The 20231-nt window shown below is 39.7% G+C and overlaps 1 protein-coding gene and 1 pseudogene across 2 annotated transcripts in view; one reads left to right on the top strand and one right to left on the bottom strand.

Annotated features, from left to right (window-relative positions):
• Positions 1-20231, top strand: part of LOC129459399 (small ribosomal subunit protein eS10-like) — a 294302-nt pseudogene that overhangs the window by 128455 nt on the left and 145616 nt on the right.
• The window catches only part of LAMA3 (laminin subunit alpha 3), a 270663-nt gene that overhangs the window by 122280 nt on the left and 128152 nt on the right, over positions 1-20231 (bottom strand). For both annotated transcript variants that reach the window (XM_055235914.2, XM_055235907.2), the window contains exons 15-23: positions 19226-19325; positions 18488-18540; positions 18155-18260; positions 17258-17357; positions 13747-13903; positions 11373-11496; positions 9190-9332; positions 6897-6994; positions 6229-6382 (exon numbers count right to left, since the gene is read on the bottom strand). In XM_055235914.2, the coding sequence (XP_055091889.2) occupies positions 6229-6382; positions 6897-6994; positions 9190-9332; positions 11373-11496; positions 13747-13903; positions 17258-17357; positions 18155-18260; positions 18488-18540; positions 19226-19325 (1035 nt within the window). The remainder of the gene's footprint in view (positions 1-6228; positions 6383-6896; positions 6995-9189; positions 9333-11372; positions 11497-13746; positions 13904-17257; positions 17358-18154; positions 18261-18487; positions 18541-19225; positions 19326-20231) is intronic.

Here is a 20231-nt window from a genome sequence, read left to right on the forward strand (position 1 = left end):
CAGAAGACACCCTGGAAGTATTTTAATATGTCATCCCAGTAAGAAATATGGTCCCACAGATTGAGAAGCCAGATAAAACACATGGTGCCCTGTTAAATTTTAAATGGAAGTAAATAACAAATAATTATTTATTGTTTATTTGGACAATTTAATGGGGCATCCTGTATTTTTGTTTTCTAAATCTGGCAGCCCTACTTAGACAGACTTCTACTCTTTCTACCCAGGAGTGTTTTTCTGCTTGTTTCTCAAGGTAAAAGACATTCTAAAACTTGAAGTAAAAATTAAGTGCTGATGAGGAGTAAGGGGAATGGAAATGTGCCTTTGGGCTCTTTAATTGTTTTTTTAAAATAAGTTTTAAATTGTATCAAGGGAAATAATGTAAAACACACACACATCTCACTCCTGGGATAAGGAGTGTTAATAAGGACTGTTAATGATTTCCATATTTCCAAGCCATTTTCTATGCCCAAATATGCACACATATGTTTTGTTTCGTTAAGAAAAACTGTGATCATAGTAGACAATTAGGGATGCCTTTGTGCTACGATGACAGAGACCACAGGGCCTGCAAAACCAAAAATATTTACTATCTGTCCCTTTACCGAAAAAGTGTGCCCTCCCCTGATATCACCTACTGGGTAGGAGCTTGGGGTCTGGAATCAGACAGCCTCCAGCTGTGTGATCTTGCACAAGTTACTTAACATCTGTATGCCTCGGTGTCCTCCTTAGTGAAATGCAGATAACAATAGTACCCCCCTCTTAAGATTGTTCTGAGGATTAAGTGAATACATACAGAGCTCTCAGAAGTGTATCTGACATATAAAAAACACTATGTAAATATTAATTATATAATTTGATTATTGCTTTTTACTATGACTTGCTTTTTTTACTTAATGATATTTTACATGTCTTTATTGCAAAAATATATACATTCAAATACACTTACATGCAAATATACTTCATTTTTTGAATAGCTGCCTACCATTCTGTAGTATGAGTATAAAACTATTTAATCCCTTATTGAGGGACACAGGTTGTCTTTAATTTTCCCCATAACCTATAATGGTATATAATCATCACGCATATATCCTAATGCTAGTATTTCTGTAAGATTCCTAGAAGTGGAATTGCTGGGTCAAAGTGTATATGCATATTTAACGCCTGGGCCAATATTAGAACTTTATTCCTCAGCAGTGTAACCCACCTCCACCCACAAGCTCAGGCCAAGGCAAGCTTTACTACACTTAATTAAAATGGTCCTCCATCTCCCTGCCTTAGGAAATTCACATTTGGTATTCCTTCTGAAAGGCTCTGAACCACGTAACTGCTATTTTCCAGTGATTTTTTTTCTGTCACTTAAATAACAGAAAGATTTCCCTCTGGGAAAGAATGTGGATCAGCCACACCCATGTTGACTATACGTTCTAGAGGGAAATATGGCTCTGCCACTGCTCCCTGTGGTGAGGTTACTGCCAGCATTTCTCCCCTGGGCATCTCCAAACAAGGGCCTGACTGTCATTACCCCACGACAAAACACTCACAGGTCAGTGATGTATGAGGTTTTCGCCCAGAAGTTATTATTGGCAGCAAGTTCTATCTAGCACTCTATTATAAATTTCTACTACTCTTTCCACTCTAAATTGTATGGATTACCTTTTGGAAGACTTGTTTGAAGAGTTTAAGGTACACTTGATGGGCAAAGTCAGGTTTGAGAAACTCAGATAAAAGACATAAAAGATGGCACACAGAAACTTTACTGCTTACTGTTGTGATTATTTATGTGTGTTATTTATCTTTAAAAAGGTGAACTTTAATAGAATCAGTATCCAACTGGAGGAATATTTCTGGTTCTATGGCACAGAACTGACCTCTACTAGTTATTAGTGTTTTAGGATAAATACATAGAAGGTGGGTTTATCAAATCTGTTGCCTATACAAAACTAAAAGGGATAACTAATATGTCTGATGTCAAAATGAGGATTCAAATGATTTGATCAGCAAATATTACTGAATACCTATGCTATGCCAGTCCACCAGCCAGGTGATAGGTATACAATGGGAAGCAAGACAGACATACCCTCAGACAGACTTGAATCAAGTAATAGATAACTAGACAAATACAGCATAAAACTACATGTGATTAATGTTCTGCAGAGGTGTAAGACAAGGGCCTGAGCTGGTCGAGGAGATGAGGGAGAGCAGAAGGCTTCCTTGAAGAACAGCAACTTAGTTGAGTGTGGAGGACAAGGAGAAGACAACCAGGCCATAGGCGAGAGAAGAGTGTTTGGGTAGAGGGAATGGCTTGCAGTAGGAGGCTACATACAACATAGAATGTTGTAGGGTCCCATATAATGCAAGCCCAAGAGACTGAAGGTAGGTCAGAGGAGCGGAGAAACAGAGAGCAAGAGGGAGTATAATAAAATTGGGAAGTAGAAAGGGCAGTTTTATAAGCCATGTTAAAATCTTTGTCTCTATCCTAAGAGCAGTAAGTGTTGATCAAATATTCCCATCAGAATGTGAGTGCTGGCTATAGTCTGGAGAAAAGATCAAGAGGTGCAATGGGCAGAGCAGATGTGGGTCAGCTAATTAGGAGGCTTCTACAGAGATTCTCATAAAAATGGTTGTATTTTGGACAAGGGAGATGGAAGGAGAACTCCAAGAAAAGTTCGGGATGTACACTCACAGATGGATTGGTTTGGGTGGGGGAAAGAAGGGAGAAGTCATGGATGACCCTAAGAGTTTTGGCTTATGCAATTAGATGGATGGTAGCAGCATTAATTTAGGTAGGGAATACCGAAATGGAGTTTGAGATTGCTTTGAAACATTAAAGAGGTAATGTCAGGAAGGAAGATAGACTTGCTGGTCTGCATATAAAAGTAGAGGTATGACTGGGCATAACAATATGGGAGGTATCTGTGTGGAGGTGGGTCTGATAGAATTGTCATGGATGAGATTCCTCGAGACAGAACATACAGTAATAAGGCCTAGGACTGAGCACTGACAAATTCTAACACTTAATGGCTAGACAGAGCAGGATGAGCCTGCAAATGATATTTTGAGGAAGCGGTGAGAGAGGTAGAAAGAGAATCAGGTTGTCGTTAATTTTTAAATTATTAAGACAGCTCTTAAATTATGAAAAACAAGAGAGAGTTTGAGAATTCAGGGAGTGTCCATCAGGCATTGAAAGCTGCCGAGAAGTTAAACTGATGAAGACTGAAACATATCCACTGGATTTAGTGACAAAGATCTCATCTGAAACCTGGCAAAATAAATTTAATGGAGTGGGAGGTGGAAGCCAGACTGAAGTGGGTTGAGGTGTGAGTGGGGCATAAAGAATTAGAAACAGAGAGTGTAGACAATACTTTGGAGGAGTTTTGTTGTGAAGGGGAGGAGTATGGTGCAATGGCTGAGTTGAGGGAGAGAGAGGAGGATTTTAATAAAAATAGGTTAGCATTTTTTAAAGATGGGTGACTTCTGGTTCAGATGGCACAGAGAATTCACATTCACTATACTCCTTCTGCTCCAAGAGCGAGCAAGTCTGGATAAAACGTTTTAAAAGAACAACAAAAAGATATATTTAGAATCAAAAGTAAATAGGTGATAAAACATAAGTTAAAGAAAAACTCAAAATGGCAACAGGACTGAAGTCACAAGCCTGTTGTCCTCTAGGTCTGGAAGCAGATTATTTTGGTCAGCAGTTTAGCTCATGCAGAGTTAAGAGAATAAAACATGTGCCATAGGAGACAGTGGCCAGATCGAGGCACATTTTTTGAAGACAAGGATGTTCAAATTTAAAAAGAAGCTAAAAATTGCTTCCAATCTGCCTCCTGGGTTATGGGTTTATAAGAAGCTGTGTGAAGGTCAAATACTGCATGTTCTCACTTACAAATGGTAGCTAAACAGTGGGTACACATGGACATACAGAGTGCAATAACAGACACTGGAGACTATGAAAAGTGGAAGGATGGGAGGGGGTAAGTGTTGAAAAACTACTTATTAGGTACAATGTTCACTATTTGGGTGATGGGTACACTAGAAGCCCAGACTTCACCGCTATGTTATATATGCATATAAGAAACTTGCACTTGTACCCCTAAATATATAAAACTAAATACATTTTTAAAAGAAGCTATGGAATTTGGGAACCAAAAATCAAGTATGTGGCCTCATGACCAAGAACTGAGCTATGCCATTCATGGGGTCAGTGTCTGAATCTGCTATCTTCAGTGTCATAACAATAGAGAAGGCACACTGTAATGCCTGCTCCTGGGCTAAGGATCCAGTGGACAGGTAAGACAATGCAAAACTAGCAGGCTGAAACAGAGGCAAAAGAAGGAGAGGATAAAAACCTCTCATTCAAAATAAGCCAATATGCCTGTAAACAAAATTTCAAAACACATAAAGAAATCGAATACTGAGAAAGGTAACAAAATAATCAGAGATGAGTTCACTTCAGATGAGGTGAATTTTATGGAATAGTCTGACAAAGACTTTAAATATACTGGCCCATGATCTGAAATCCCCAAACTCTGAAAAGGAAATAGGTTTTGTAACTGTTCTGGTGGCAAACCTAACCTAACCAATAATCATTTGCTGGCAAAGTCTGAACTAAACTGATATAAGTCTATGTATACAGTCTTTCGTGTCTCCCTAGGTGTGCCTATTCATGCTTTTCACTGGAGACATATTAACCTGTTTGATTATAGGGTATTATCCCAGACCTCACTGGAGATGTTATCTTTTTTCAAATCTTAAAAATTCTGAATTCTGAAATACACCTGGCTCCAAGGCCTTTAGGATACTAAAAAAGATAAATGAAGAAGTAACTTCCACTTAAAAGTACATGAAGTTTTGAAACAAAAACTGGCAGAAAAGACAAGAAAAAGTAAATATGATAAAGAGTCAATTAGAAAGTTTTAAAAGTATAAATTAAACTGAATCAATAAGCTGGATAATTTCTAGACCAGAGATAGTGAAATAAAATATTTCTGTATTGTAAAAGAGCCTTGAGGTCCTGCTGACTAGCTCTGTGCTATAGCTCTGGGTTAAATCAGAGGTTAGAACCTCCTAGATGAGTCATCAGCATCACTTCCTGGTGGTTGCCCCTTCTCAACCGTACCTCCTGTTGTCTAGGGAACACACACACACAAATACACACCCACATACATATACATGTATGTATGTACATCTATATACATGTATGTGTGTATACACACATAGCATGTGTAGGGAGGGATACAGCAAACTTAGAATGAAGTAGAGGGAAGATCATTTAGGTTTTTTATGCGTATCTATATTGTTTTACTTGTTACAAGTATATATTATTTTGTAGCATGAAAATTCAAATAAAATGAAGACTTTACTTAAGAAATATACTTAAAACCCTTTAACTGCTACCTTCAAAATGTTAGAAATGTAGTTTACAAAAATGTACGCATCTAAATGTTCAGTTACAATTAACTCCACATATATTTTCATCCCACAAATTTAATCCCCCAAATGAATATTTTCCTCAAAAGGACAAAACAGAGAATGTTACAGAGAGCAAAGAATAAAAATATAGTGGAGGAAGTTTTTTTCAGTGTCTTCATTTTGAAGTGTTGTGTATTCTTATTGTTATGGTTGATATCCTATAGCTCTAACTCGAATCTGAAATCAGTATGATCTTAAATTTGGTTCTGAAGTTCGAGGAACACCTGGAAGAAAAGTAATACCAAGACCTGTAGTAACCTGTCCTCCAAGCCATGAAGTAGGTGCCAGGGGATGTAGAAGTTCCGGATTCTGAGCTCAAGGAATTCAGCTGTTACAAATTGCTAGCCTGAGGGGTTGAACAGTCAGTAAATGTGGTATCCTTTTAGGGTAAGCTGTGTCATTTCTGGAGGCTTACTGGATTGAGTCTCATCTGTCTTTTAAGAGAAATCTTGCCCTGAGTCATGTAGAACAGGATGCCCCCTTCTAAGTCCAGATAACCAAAAAGAAAGGATTCTATAGCTGCCCACATCCCCTGCCATGTCTAGAAAGTGCTCAAAGAACAACCTGAACATGGCTCCATGTAGCGTACCATCCAGCCCCACCCTAAATCAGATAGCTCAGCAAATGTTGATAAACACGTCTGAGAAATTCTTCCAGGTTCCCCTGAATTTGAGAAGCAACTGTGGCCAAGTATTTTCAGCAGATACAGATGGGGAGGTAGTAATAACTTTGATAATAAATAAAAGGCTGGCGCACCTCTCTCCCACTGAGGTCCACCATGACAGGGTGTGCAGGTGTGGGCTGCCTCACTGCCACGGGTCTTGGCTCCCCATCAAGCAGGAAGTGTCTGGCCTCACAAGCCAGAGTACAGGGGAATCTGGTCACTGGCAAATGCTGGTAGAGCAAGCAACTTCAACAACAGCAACAACAACAGAATCAATAGTTACAACTGAGAACATCAAATGGAATATCAAAGTACATCCCCAAAGACTCTTAGTCATTCAGTTCACTCATTCATTCATCATCCTTCAATAAACTCTTATTAAGTGTCTGCTACAAGAATTAAGCAATAAATTTTCACCTGCATGGGGAAGAGAAGAAACAAAAGTTCACAAACCTGGGTTCTATTTTAAGCTCTTCCTCCCACCGGATGCTTGACTGACCTTGAGGGCATTGACTTGGGCATGCATCAACATTCCCACATGCTGGAGGGTGGTAGCCACTCTTAAGCCAGCTATGGTGTGCAAAGTGCTTTGTGAATCTTACTTGAAGGACACAAATAAGACATAGAGGAAGATCACAACTAATTATCCAGAGCATCATGCTGTCGTTGTGATCCTGAGACACCTCATAAAAGCTTGCATTAAAGGCTCCTAATTTAGAGGACCCCAATGATGCGGCTGTACCTTCTGCCCCATACTGACTTTTCTTGGGGAGATCCTGTGTAGGCACATGGTTCTGTGACTGGCAGCTGCAGTACAGAGGCTTCATAGTAGTCCCTGGGGAGCAGCACCAGGTAATCCTAGTAAATAAAGACCAAAAGGAGAATCATTCATTTTGATGGTAGCCCTACTTTGGATAGAAAACAATCAAACATACTAGTTAAATCAATAATAACCAGGTGAAGTCGCTAGTTAAACTCTCCATATCAACTGCTTTGTTCTTTATCCTGACTCACCAAAACACAAAGAACTACTCATCAAAGATTCTTTACGTATCAGAGAGAAACTTGTCAGTGTGAACAGTTTTATTCTTCAAGTTTCAAGAGAGATTTTACTGTCTCTCCTGGGTTGTTTATAAGTTCACAAATTAACAAAGATAATAAATTGTCAACTGATGAAATGTTCTGTGGAAATGCTGGTTGCCTTCACCAGTACAGAACACTGAATGTGGATCACTTTCTACTCCCACACCCAAGTAACGCTCAACTGGCACGGCATAAAAAGCAATGCCTTGTGATCTTGGTGATTCACAGAATGGAACTGGCCTACTGCCTGTCCCAAGAAACCAGAGGAAGAACATGTTCCACTGAGTGTGCCAAACAAAGCCCACAACGTAAATTCAGCTAAGCAGTTCTTCAGGAAAGAGCAGAGCTGCAAGCTTCTGGGAGGTGAATGATTGACAGCCCCCAGCCGTCCTGACAGCAGCGCATATCTGCAGAGGGAAGAGGGGAGGGCAAAGAGCTCATACACAGACCACAAGACTTTTTCTCTCCTCAGAGAGAAATGTATAGGAGGGGAAAAGTAGGAGATTGTGGCTCAGGGGACTCAGTAAGTTTAAATTTTAAAAGGGTTACTGTTCTACTCGTAAGTTTGCTGAGTTTGGGACCATATCTCCTCTCTCATGACTTTATAGTCTCACAGATACTAGAATAGTAAAGGTTGATAATAGACACCCAATAAGATATTTTTAGAGACAATGGGATTATAATATGGAGGCCTACATATGAATTACTACACAATTGCACAGACTAAATGTCATTAGGCATCTTCCATGCCTAAACAGTAACTTTTATAATGAACTTCTACTTTCCGTGGGTCCAACTTTGTACTCATTACTGGTATCAATGGAATTTTGCTCTGCCTCATTTCTACCATCTGTGAAACATTCTTGAACCTTTTTTTTTAAGCAATAAAGCTTCCTACTAAGAAGATGCAAGAAGAACAGAGACCTTCTGATATTCCTTTGCTGTCTTGAATGGAAAGCACAAACCCTCATGTTGTCCTTGTAAGATCCCAGATTTGGAAGGACCTATTAAGATAAGTATTTTCCCTGTTGTATGGAAGAAGCAACTGGCAGGACTGGAAGAGCCAGGATTGGAATTAAGGGACTTTCCTAAGATTTGCTAACATGGCCAATAAACAGGGTTGTGCCAGAAGGAAAAGCTTTATGTTTTCCACTCTGAGAGCATGAAACCAAGCTTTTCCCAAGGACTCTATTTTGAAAAGACCTTGCCATGAAGCAAAGCAAAGCAGGCCTTAAAGCACATAGCAAAGAGGGCTGTCTCAGAGAACAGGTTTCATACTTCCAACTCCCCATGGCTTCTCTGGCTATTCCATCAGGTGTTTGCAGACAAAGCCTTTCCTGAATAAAGAGTTCTCTGTTGTAGGCAATCTGTCTGGTGAGAATAAACCTACATTAGGTTTAACACAGAAGAAAGCAGAAAGAGTGTCATGGAGAAGCAGTGGCTCCTGTAGCCTCTTGCTTCTCTTTCCACCCCCAAGAACTTTACTGAAATTCATATCTTCTTGTCTTCTAGGTTCTTCTTCCTTGGTTCTACACAGTCTCCCGACAGTGTAGATAATAACCAGGTGAAGCTGCTAGTTCTTATGATGTGAGGCAATGAGTACTAAAGCCTATACTTCTGACTCATGCTGGAAAATCCCATACAAGCTTTGGAAGGGTGAAGCCACATACTCATGAAGGCTTTGCATTTGTTCTGATAACTTAAGAGTCTTTAGGAGATCTTTTTTATTTTTTATTTTTGTCCAAGAGAAGCTAGCTGAAAAGATACAAAAGATACTTCAAGTTGATTCCTATGTCATTTGAGGGCGAATGTCACCACAGTTTACTTAGGTTGGGGCTGAATAGTTCCCGTGTCTAAAACCACCAACAATTGTGATATTTTATGGTCACTGTGGATTGTAGTCTTGGATGGAACCATTTCTGAGGTAGGAAGAATCCTGCAAGAGCTCTCCATTCAGAACTAAGTCTTACCAGAAGGACTCCTTCCGCCTTAATACAAGCAACCCATATTCCTGGTGTGATTGAAAATGGGTCTGCAAAACCATTTCCAGGGACAGTGACAAAGGCTGGCTCCTTACTCGGCAGGAAGATGATCTCTTTGCTTTGAGCAGCACCTATCAGAAATACAAAGAACTGCTTAAGGCATTTTTCTATCAGTCAGTGTTATGATTTTAGATATTCAGTTTTGAACATTCAGTTTACATCTCAAAAAGTTTAAGATGATCAGATTTACTGATCTTATCTTTAAAAATTGTACTATGCAAATACATATATATATAAAATAGGCTAGAAAGATACTGATAAGACATCAGCAATGGCTATCTACACTGGGATTATGAATAATTGTTTAACTTATTAAATAAGTATATTAATACTCATAAACAGTTTAGGAAAGTTCCTTGCATATAGTAAGTATTCAATATATTACATTAGCTACTAAATTATTTTTTCCTTTCTTGTTTATATGTGAGTTCTTTTTAAAGCCAGGGTCTCACTATGTTGCCCAGGCTGGAGTGCAGTGGTTATTCACGGGTGACATCATAGCTCATGACAGCCTCAAACTCCTGAGCTCTAGCAATCCTCCCACTTCAGCCTCCCGAGTAGTTGGGACTACAGCATATGTGATTTTTAAGTTTTAATTTTTATTAATGAACATGCATAAGAAAAAGTTTTACTCTTCCGTTTGTCTGTTTTCAGGACAAAATATGATTTTCTTCTGCATTAAAAAAAGAGAGGACCTTCTGCAAGAGGTTCAGAAAGAAATAAACTATTGCATCTAAGTTCAATTGAGATTTTTTCTTCCAAAGAATTATCTTCTCCAAATCTTTGGGTTCACTCTTGTTCTACAAACATTGATAGGGGCCTACTATGTGCCAGGCTTGGAACTAAGTTCTGGTGACAAGGCAGTACACACAGTAAGCATGGCCTTTGCTCCCTGCTAGTGAGGACCGGAGAGGAATAAGGACTAGAAGACAGGAGAATGTGGTACAGTCTGGACAGTGGTATTTGGGAGGAGGCACAAGTTACCATGGGACATAACATAACTAGGGCTCCCAACTCAGACTTAGGCGAAAGGTGTCCCGGAGGACAAGGAAACGAAGCAAAATGTATTCCAACTATTTTAGTTAACAGAGAATGAACTGCTGCTGTTATTGTCATGCAGGAGGCAGAGGGGCCTGTTAAGAGTTTGGAATCTGAAGACTTTGTCTACAAACATCCAGCTGCGGCTGGCAATTTACTAAACCTCTCAGCTCTGTTTTCTCTTCAACTCTCTTCAGTTTGCAAAGTTCTTATGATGTGAGGCAATGAGTGCTAAATTACTCCGTAAACGATGAAGTAAGCCTGCTAGTTCTTTCAATGGGTTAATCAACCTCCAGCCACGCAAGCTGGGCTGACACAACTTGGAAACAACATCATTTCTTCCCCCATTCTGAATGAACCGTGGATGTTTAACAAAGATGGCGTACATTTTGATCCTAAATTAGATTTCCATTGGTGCCATTTTGTGTCCTTGTAAAATTCCAAATGCCTCTTGGAATCTGTTTCCAGGACAGGTAGAAGCCCTAATGCCTTGAAGAACAGACCTCCAGGCCTTCTCTCTGCCAGTGGTGAGGCTGTGCTCTCTTCTCTTGTCCCTCTGCCCTCAGGAATTCCTCACCCCTGAGTCAGGTTTGCAGCTCCCTCCAGGAGCTCATTTGGGCTTCATGCTTTACAGCATTCATAGGAAAAATTCCCATCCTCACCCATTTCTCCTCTGACTATTTGGTTGGTTTGAAACAATGGAAGAATTTAGGGCAGCAGGCCAAAATCTCTCAAATAACACCAAAAAAGTGACACCCACTTCACCATGAATGAGTTATAAATGAGCTCTGCTCAGTGAAGACATCATAACCCATGAGGTTCAGCCAAGGTACATAGGTTGTTATATCGATTTTTAAAATGACAGTTAATGACAAATTTAGTAGCAAAACTTAAGTGATTGTTTAGAGAATGCAAGGTAACAAACGACAGGGCTCCTAGAGAACCGTCTAACCAGACCATGAGCCAGGCTTGACATTTTCTAAGGGTGATCAATTTTGTGAAAATCAGAGAAAGTGTTTCACTATTTATTTCTTAATTGAAAAGAGGCTTGAAATTTTACCTACTTGCCTTACCCCAGGATGGATAAATAGTTATATGGCCAGATACTGCTTCAGTTCCAGGGTTAATGTATCTCAGAATAACACGAAACAAGGAGCCACTTGACTTCCCTACATTCAATGTTATTCTTACATCATTCTGAAAAATACCGAAAGGCCATAAAGCATAGAAAAAAATTGGTTAAAAGACATGCTAGCCAAACAGTGACTTTATTCTATTCAAGTACCACTACTGGACTTGTAATGTACACACATACACACACACACACTCACACTCAGTCAACGAGCACCGAGTAACTTGTGAAGGATGGAAATAGGCAACCCTAACAATGAATTGAAATCACTTACAATCAAAATTACAGTGAAAACGCACTCCCTCAGCAACTGAGATCCTCTTTTGACCTTTTTGTAATCAGGCAGACAGAGTGGAGTATTAGATGGGCTAGTTTAAGAAAGCCACAGTGACGGAGCAACCACCACTGGCTAGGAAAAATAAAAAGGCAGAAGAGAAGCAAAGGAGAGGGTATTATTTCACACCACAAAAGAGAGACTGCTCCAGAGTCTGCTTCACTTTATGTATATAAAGTCTAAATGGTCACAGAAACCAGCGGTGGCCAAGGAAAGGTTAAAGACTCCAAATACAATAGTGGTAACATCTGGATGTAACTAAAATATGCCTGTTAAGTTTTATGATGTTTTATCTCAATTCCTTATGCAAGGGAAATGATGGCTTTTCAACCTAGAGGAGGGGTTCTGTTGGTCCCCAGGGCCTGGGCTCACACAATATTCTGTAAACATTGTGGAGCCTGGACTCTTGAAGGAAAGAGTAGACTATTTTAATTCTGAACCACTGACTGCATGTCCAGATTGGGCTGTGGCCCAAGGAAACTTCATGAAACTTGGAAATTCCCAAATCAGTGGTTCTTTTGGCATTTCCTCCAACTTCTTTGTTTAAAAGGAAGGGGATATTTGTTAAGCGAGATATTGGTAACAATAAAGACTGACTTTGTGTAGAATCACTTGCTCTGAAAGCAGGAGCTACAGGTGACCCACACTGAGGAACTCCTGCTGACCCTCACAATTTGTCTGAATTCATCTTTAAGTGTTAGTTTCAGATGGAAAATAAATATGCAAAAATGTATTAGGAGCAAAGTAAGTGGTGATTCTGGGGACACCACCAAGGTCCTCTGACCAAAATAACTTTCTCAGAAAATGAGTCTTTAGACATGAATTCCTTTGTGTCCACCAGCTATTCTTTGAAACTGTAAGCACCTGTGAGAAGGTATACACTTTGATTGGGTTGTCAGCCATTCACAACCTATTATGACTCAATGGAATTTACTGCTTGTTTTCTGAATAATGAAGTAATGTCAGGGAACTAAAGAAATTAAATAGCTGTATTTGGGGAGCGGGGGAAAAGAGTGAAGTGTCTTAAGATCCTAGGTACTATTTCAGAAAGGCAGCTTGGATGGGGGACTTTGGCCAGGCAAAAAACAGCATTAGAATCAATGAGGGGAAGAGGTCCGAGAGAACCGTGGCCCTGTCCCAGCTTCTCTACAGGCTGACTGAGGTAGCAACAGCAAGTAGCAGTCTTGGATGCGCTAATGAAAAATACTGTGTTACCATGGTCATTAATTTACCTCTCATATTCTGAATTTCTCCACTGAGAAACAGCTTGAAGAAACCAACCTCAAAGAGAAATTCTGAGGACAAAGCTACTTAATGGCTATACAGAATTTTTTAGTTATAAGTAGCAAGACGTATAAGTTCTAAAGGTAAACAAAGAATGTATAAATTCCCCTACTCAATCTAACACAAAGCCAAGATAGATGGATACAGTGGAGAAGAATGAAGGAAAGAGAAATATGGAAAAGAAAAATGAAATAGCACTTAACTAACACTCATTATTTATCTTAGTTTCCATGTACATAGCAATTCAAAGTTTTAAAAAAGCATCAGCCAAAAATTAGGAACACTAACTTTACTGGAATTACTTAAGCCAATTCATTTTTGTTTTCCACAAATGGCTTTAAAGAAAACTGTCCCTCACATTCTAGTACAGCCTAACGTCACTTAGGAAACTTCCCTCTTCTATAAAAAGTCTCCAGAGATGAACACTATTTTTCTTTAATTTCTTAATTTTCTGATTTGGTAATCAAATTAAAGTAACAGCAAACTATGAAATCCACACATATGCTTCTCAGTTAATATACAGCCCTACCCCAAACCCAAGGTTTGACCTAAACTCCAATGCCAACTCATAATACAGAGAAAAAGAATCGTGGAATCAGTTCTGGGGACAGGTCACCTTTCAGGGGGCTCACTGAGACTGGTGTGGGGAAGTATCTGAGCTACTCAGCCATGAAGCTGCTTTCTCTGGGTTGCATACCTGTACTGAGGTCATTTGGGCATATCCTCTCCAGCTAAACTCAGGAAATGCCAGCGGATCAAATCCAAATCGAAGGTCTCTCCCATTAGGTGTACTGCCGTCTTCAATCTCATACTTCATATGATGCAAATCTGGGAAATAGTAGTTGTTTTCAGGCCTTTCATAAATAAAAAGTAAACACACACAGGAGGTTAGGTCTATAGATCATCTGAACATCTTTTAATCACAATAGTTACTATGAAAGAACTCCACCACATTGACAGAGTACATTAAATAAAGGACAAATGAGAAAGATCTCCTGTTCTTTCTCTAAATTATTGCTTTCATTCACATAAACATTCACATAAAACACACTCAACACCTACTAATTCCAAGCATTAAGATGAGAAAATCATTTAGCACAAGCCATAGTGGTAGCATCCTTTAGTAAGTTCTAAATAGTTGCCAACAATTTAGCAAAGTCAAATTAGGTTATTTACTGCTTATTTATTTAATCACTCATTCATTTATATATTCATTCACTCATTACATAAATATTAATATCTATGTGCCAGGCACTCTTGCTAAGGACCATAGGTATAATGATGAACATGACATAAAATATTTCATATGCTAAATTTACAAGTTAGATATATTTTTCTCGATATGTATTTTTTAATCATTAGAATGACTCTTCTATGCCTTGTTTTCTCTTAAACTATATGCCTATTAATGAATTCTTTTCAAGAGCTCAGCTGTGGTAGGTACAGAGAAGTATCCAAAATATTCCGACATCGTGCGGCATTTAACAAACTACTTAAAGTTCTCAAAAAAAAAAAAGACACTTTGCCAATCCAGTCACAAGCTAATAGCAGTTAGTGGGTTTAATGCCATAAAGATGAATTTGTTAAAGGAAGTAAAAGGCCATGCTCCTATACTGCAAATAGAATCAGGAATGCTTACAACTTTTCTGGAAGCAATTTATAAAGATCCTTAAAAATGTTCACACACATTGACCCAGTAATTCTACCTCCAGGAATCTGTTCTAAAGAAAGATTTTGTAGATAGTCAAAGAATTAACAAAAAAGAATGTTTAAAACAGTGAAGACTTGGAAACAACATAAGTATACAATTATGAAATAAATTATAAAAAATTATATAACCATTTAAAATGTGAAGGCTAATGATAATAGAAAATATTTATGATATGATGTGAAGAAATGAATGTGAATTATAAAAAATAGAATGCTAATTTTTAATTCATAGACAAGGTCTAGAAAAAATACACCAAAAATATTAAAAAGGGGTTATCTCTGGGTAGAGAAATGAAGATTTTTCTTTGCCTTTTTACTTTGATGAATTTATTAAAATTTGTTCACTGGACATATATTATATTTATTACCACAAGAATTATTCAGAAAATAAAGCAAACATGAATTCTTTCTACACTTGTCAGAAAACCTAAAAACTCTCTGATAAAACCAGAGAAAACATGAGGGGGAATTTAGCACAAAAGGATGCAAGATTGTCAAGTTGGAGACAAGGTGCTCCGGCATCCACACTGTTGGTTTGCTAGCCTTTATTTCAGTTATCATGTACCACTAAATCCAAGGACATGCTCTAAACTTGAAGATATATGTATGTGTGCGTGTATCATGTAAAAAGTTAATATTCTTGCCTCGGGCTGGGTAATTTAATTCCTATTTGATTGCATTATTTTATGCTGAAAATCAATCACCTACATAGTTGGAAGAAGAAAAAATGTTTGCTGGTTAAGTAGGGGAGAAGCTCACTTTATCAGCACCAGGGTGGAGCAAGATGAAACACAGGTGGAAAACATTTTTTATTTTTTTAAGATGGAGTCTCACTCTGTCGCCCAGGCTGCAGTGCAGCAGCACTATCTTGGCTCACTGCAACCTCTGCCTCCCAGGTTCGAGCAATTCTCCTGCCTCAGCCTCCAGAGTAGCTGGGATTACAGGTGTGCACCACCATGCCTGGCTAATTTTTTGTATTTTTAGTAGAGACAGTGTTTCACCATGTTGGTCAGGCTGGACTTGAACTCCTGACCTCAGGTGATCCGCCCGCCTCAGCCTCCCAAAGTACTGGGATTACAGGCGTGAGCCAAGAAAACATTTTATGCAGGCATTTACAAAGCTGCCCTGGCCCATGGTGAGGCTCAATGGTCTTCAGGAAAACAAACCTACAGACATGCCTTCTTCACAGATCTTTTACTCCAAGCGTCCAACTGAGGGAAAGTGTGGTTGGGTTACTCTGACTTTTTTTTTTTTTTTTTTTTTTGATTAGAGACAAGGTCTTGCTCTGTCACTCAGGCTGGAGTGCAGTAATGCAATCACAGCTCACTGCAACCTCAAACTCCTAGGCTCAAGCTATCCTCCTGCCTCAGCCTCCTGAGCAGCTAGGACTACAGCCATGCGCCACAGTGCCTGCCTAATTGTTGTATTTTTTTTTTTATAGAGATGGGGTCTCACTATGTTGCTCAGGCTGGTCTTAAACTCCTGGCCTCAAGCAACTGTCCCAACTGGGACATCACTCCCGGCCTGCTCTGACTTTTAGAATTCAAATGTTGGAAACATTGAGGGAAAGGAGAGAATTACCTTGCTAAATACAATTTACCTTCACAACATAAAAAATTTCCTTATAAATCTGTTACTAATGCAAGTAGTGAAGGTACCTGAGATTCAGAAGTTATTTTTCTTCCCTTCACAGAGGAAAAATCATGGATGAAACATCAAGGTTTCAAAACATTTATAAATGGTAAAATATAATGGCTTAAGAAATGGAACAATACCATAGTTCCTATAGTTCCCCAGTCTCAATCTCCACCTCATTCCCTTGCTCCTATATTTCATTGTCACCTGCTTCTGCATGAGAAAAAGTACTTCTTCCCCACTTCCAAAGTTTTCTTACCCTCTACCCCCACCGCAACCCTGGGGAACAACTTTGGCCTCTCTACTTCCTCACTCCTGGGTCCCAAGAGGGAAACAGGAACTGAACCTTATTAGCCCAGGCACCTGGGTGTGTGGTGGCACTCCCTCTTATGCCTTCTCTTATTGGCCCAAGCACCTGGGTATGTCGCACTGCCCCCTCTTATTCCCTTTCTTATTGGCCCAGGCAACTGGGTGTGTGGCACCACCCCCTCTTATTCCCTCTCTCCCTGGAGCGGGCCTATCTGTGGGCTCCTCCTGCTCCAACTTGCACATGGAGGTTGGGCCCTGAGAACCCACCTCATGCTTCCAGCTCTTGTCCTGCCCGCCTGGTTTTTGTACCTGTGGGAACTTTCAAGTGAAGGTGCTTCATGGTCTACACAGTAGAACAGGCTTTATGGGCAAGGTAATCTCCTGTTTTAAACAACTCACACACAAATGTCCAGATTTCAATTGACATAGGACAGCTTCCCCTGCCTTCGATCTTTAGGGCTGCTTCTCTCTTCACCAGAGCTGTAGCACAGGCAGGAATGTCTAAGACCATCTTCTACACCCTGAACATGGGAAGAAGCCTCCCGAAAACTCACTGCTGGCACGCCTTTCCCACGACATGCTCTCGGCACTGGCACACTCCGGAGGGCCCGCTGCACACAGAGGACCATGCCCCACCAACGTCACATTGACACCCTGAAAGCCAGGAAACAGCAGCAGTTACCCCTTAAACCATTCCACACTGAGTGCCTCCCCTGCTGTACGAGAAAGGAAAACTAACCATCCCAGTGACACGATGCCTGCCTTCTTTCCTCTGCCACATCTATCCGGCCGGTGTTTGAAATCTTGGAAACTCCTAAACTAAAACGGTGTGTCTGCACTTGGAAATCAGATTCAACCACAAAACCAAAAACAAAAACAAAATTAAAATGGTGTGTCTTTCCAAAGGTCTGCTTCTAAGTTGGACACGGCTACTATAGGCCAACTCAAATGCTGTTGTCCAATGCAAAGACGACGGCAGCCCAGGAGTAAATGCGCTTCAGAAACAGTGCTGTTCTAAAGAACATGTGATAACCAGGGGCTGAGCAAGAGATTCAAGAGTAGCCTTGGGGAGCAACTGTCCTGCAATTTTATTATTTAACACAACACTGTCTCTAAAAATCTGATGCTAGCATTTTTGATAATATAAAATATATCTTTAAAATTACTAAATCTTGATATTATTTATAAAACTAACAGATGCCCTCCCATCCCAGTTATGTTTCTTATCATTAAACCCACAGTGTGCTGGTAGAAGAGAAGTAGAAACAGCCCCACTTGCAATTTACTAGTTTCAATGTAATCAATGTTTGACCAAATTCCCTGGACAGAATGTTTCAGGGCCGTTCGGTCAGAAAGTCTGCGTGAAGATGACAAACTCAGAAGAAATGTTATTCAGACCATCTTTGTCCATCAACATTGTGCTTTGCTCAGGGCCCACTGGACTTATTCACCTTGACACCCAAAGTAATTGCTCTTTTCCAAAGCAAAATATCCATCTTCACAGGTGTCGCAGGAATCGCCACCCACATGGGACTTGCAGTGACAGTCACCATCTCCCTGCAGAACAGTGAGCCAGATGACAACATTTGATACAATTACAGAATTCACTAATCTTCAAGATTGAAAACTGGCTCATTGTATAATAGGAAGCAGTGTAGCCAGGACCTGGAAAGAATTACCATGCACTGTAGAATGACAGAGGTACTAACACACACCCCCAGAAACCCCACAAGCAGTTGCTGTAGCATTCTGCTGTTGTCACATGAAAACTCAGCCCACTTTACCTGCCTACACTCTCCAGTTCCACTCACTGTTCCCGCCTTATGGCACTGGCATTCTGTGGAGATAAGAGAGCATCCTTGAACTAAGGGAGACACAAAAGACAGTTCCTGGCTCTGAGAATATTACACAGCTGCAACACAACGTGTGCAGTCGGCCTTGGCAGCGCAGTTCAACAGAATGAGAGTTTGCCTCGCTGAGGCCTAAAATTGGACTGCTTTCTGAAGTTGGCAGAACAGACCAATCCACACTATCCATTTACAAAAAGTAACAGCTAGTTTATGGCTACTTCATGAGAAAAGCAGCAACATCATGGGATTTTTGAATGATTCCAATGCCAAGGTCATTACTGATACGCATGTATGAAAATACACTCTATTCAAGGTTATTCAGTATCCTTAACTTGGTGTTTTTAAGTCTTTACACTGGCTCCGATATAAGCATAAAATTAAAATTAAACCAGAAAAAGTAGATTATAAAAACAAGGACATAAAAACCATTTATCAAGTAGTTGCCTTCTCAGACAACAAAATACATACAGAAACAGGATAGAAATCCCTTGCTGAGATTTTGAAAAAGGCAGAAGTTCTGCCAAAAGTAGGGGGAAAACATCAGAACATTACATAGAATCTTGTCAAATTGAAGTGATTCAACAAATAGCTCTTTTGTGGATTTAGTCACTGAGGCAGAGAAAATTAAGAGAACATTACAATATAGTAAATTATGACATATAAGAAACCTACCTGAACATCCATTAGGGTTTTCTTTGTCCAGATTCCAATATAACGATTTGCAGCTGCTACAAGTAGGACCTTCAACATGAAGCTTGCATTGGCAATACCCCTTTGAATGAAAATCAAACAAACATTTGACATCTTGGAATTAAGACATGTTTTCAAACATGTGCGTGAGCAAAGACTTGTCACAGAAATATATTTTGGTCATGAAAAGTAATTAAGTGTATCCAGGGGGAAAAAATACTGGGTTGATTTCAACAGTCTGCTAATTGCTTTTGTTTATTTTTATTCATTTATTTGTTATACATGTAATCCTCATTTGTGGTTAAAAAGAAATTGGAAAATAAGGAGAAAGAAAATTTAAAAATCAATCTTATTTATAACATTGTCAATGTCTGTTGATATTGTTACAGCATAGACTACCAATTTAAACAGAATAATGTCTGAATATTTAACACGTTGAAAATCAGTAAAGAATTGTTTATCTGAGAGTGCTTTCGTAATATGCAAGATTCACGGCCTTGCATCAATGTCATCAAGGCTTATGGGAAGGATGGCAGAACCTCTTTCACTCCATCCATTCTGTGCCTGGAAGTCAGCATCTCTAGGCTCTGAGGCCAAGAAGACAGACAATTTCTAAATTATCTCAGAAAATCGTTCAGGATAGGCACGGTAGCTCACGCCTGTAACCCCAGCACTTTGGGAGGCCGAGGCAGGCGGATCACCTGAGGTCAGGAGTTCGAGACCAGCCTAGCCAACATGGTGAAACCCCATCTCTACTAAAAATACAAAAATTAGCCAGGTGTGGTGGGGCACGCCTGTAATCCCAGTTACTCGGAGGCTGAGGCACAAGAATCGCTTGAACCCAGGAGGTGGAGGTTGCAGTGAGCTGAGATCGCGGCACTGCACTCCAGCCTGGGCGACAAGAGCAAAAAGAAAAGACAAGAAAAAAAATGTTCAGAATACCATGGTATTGTGCTTGGAATAATATAAAATAAATCGTAATTATTTT

The sequence above is a fragment of the Symphalangus syndactylus genome, chromosome 1, assembly GCF_028878055.3.
Source record: "Symphalangus syndactylus isolate Jambi chromosome 1, NHGRI_mSymSyn1-v2.1_pri, whole genome shotgun sequence".
Lineage (NCBI taxonomy): Eukaryota > Metazoa > Chordata > Mammalia > Primates > Hylobatidae > Symphalangus > Symphalangus syndactylus.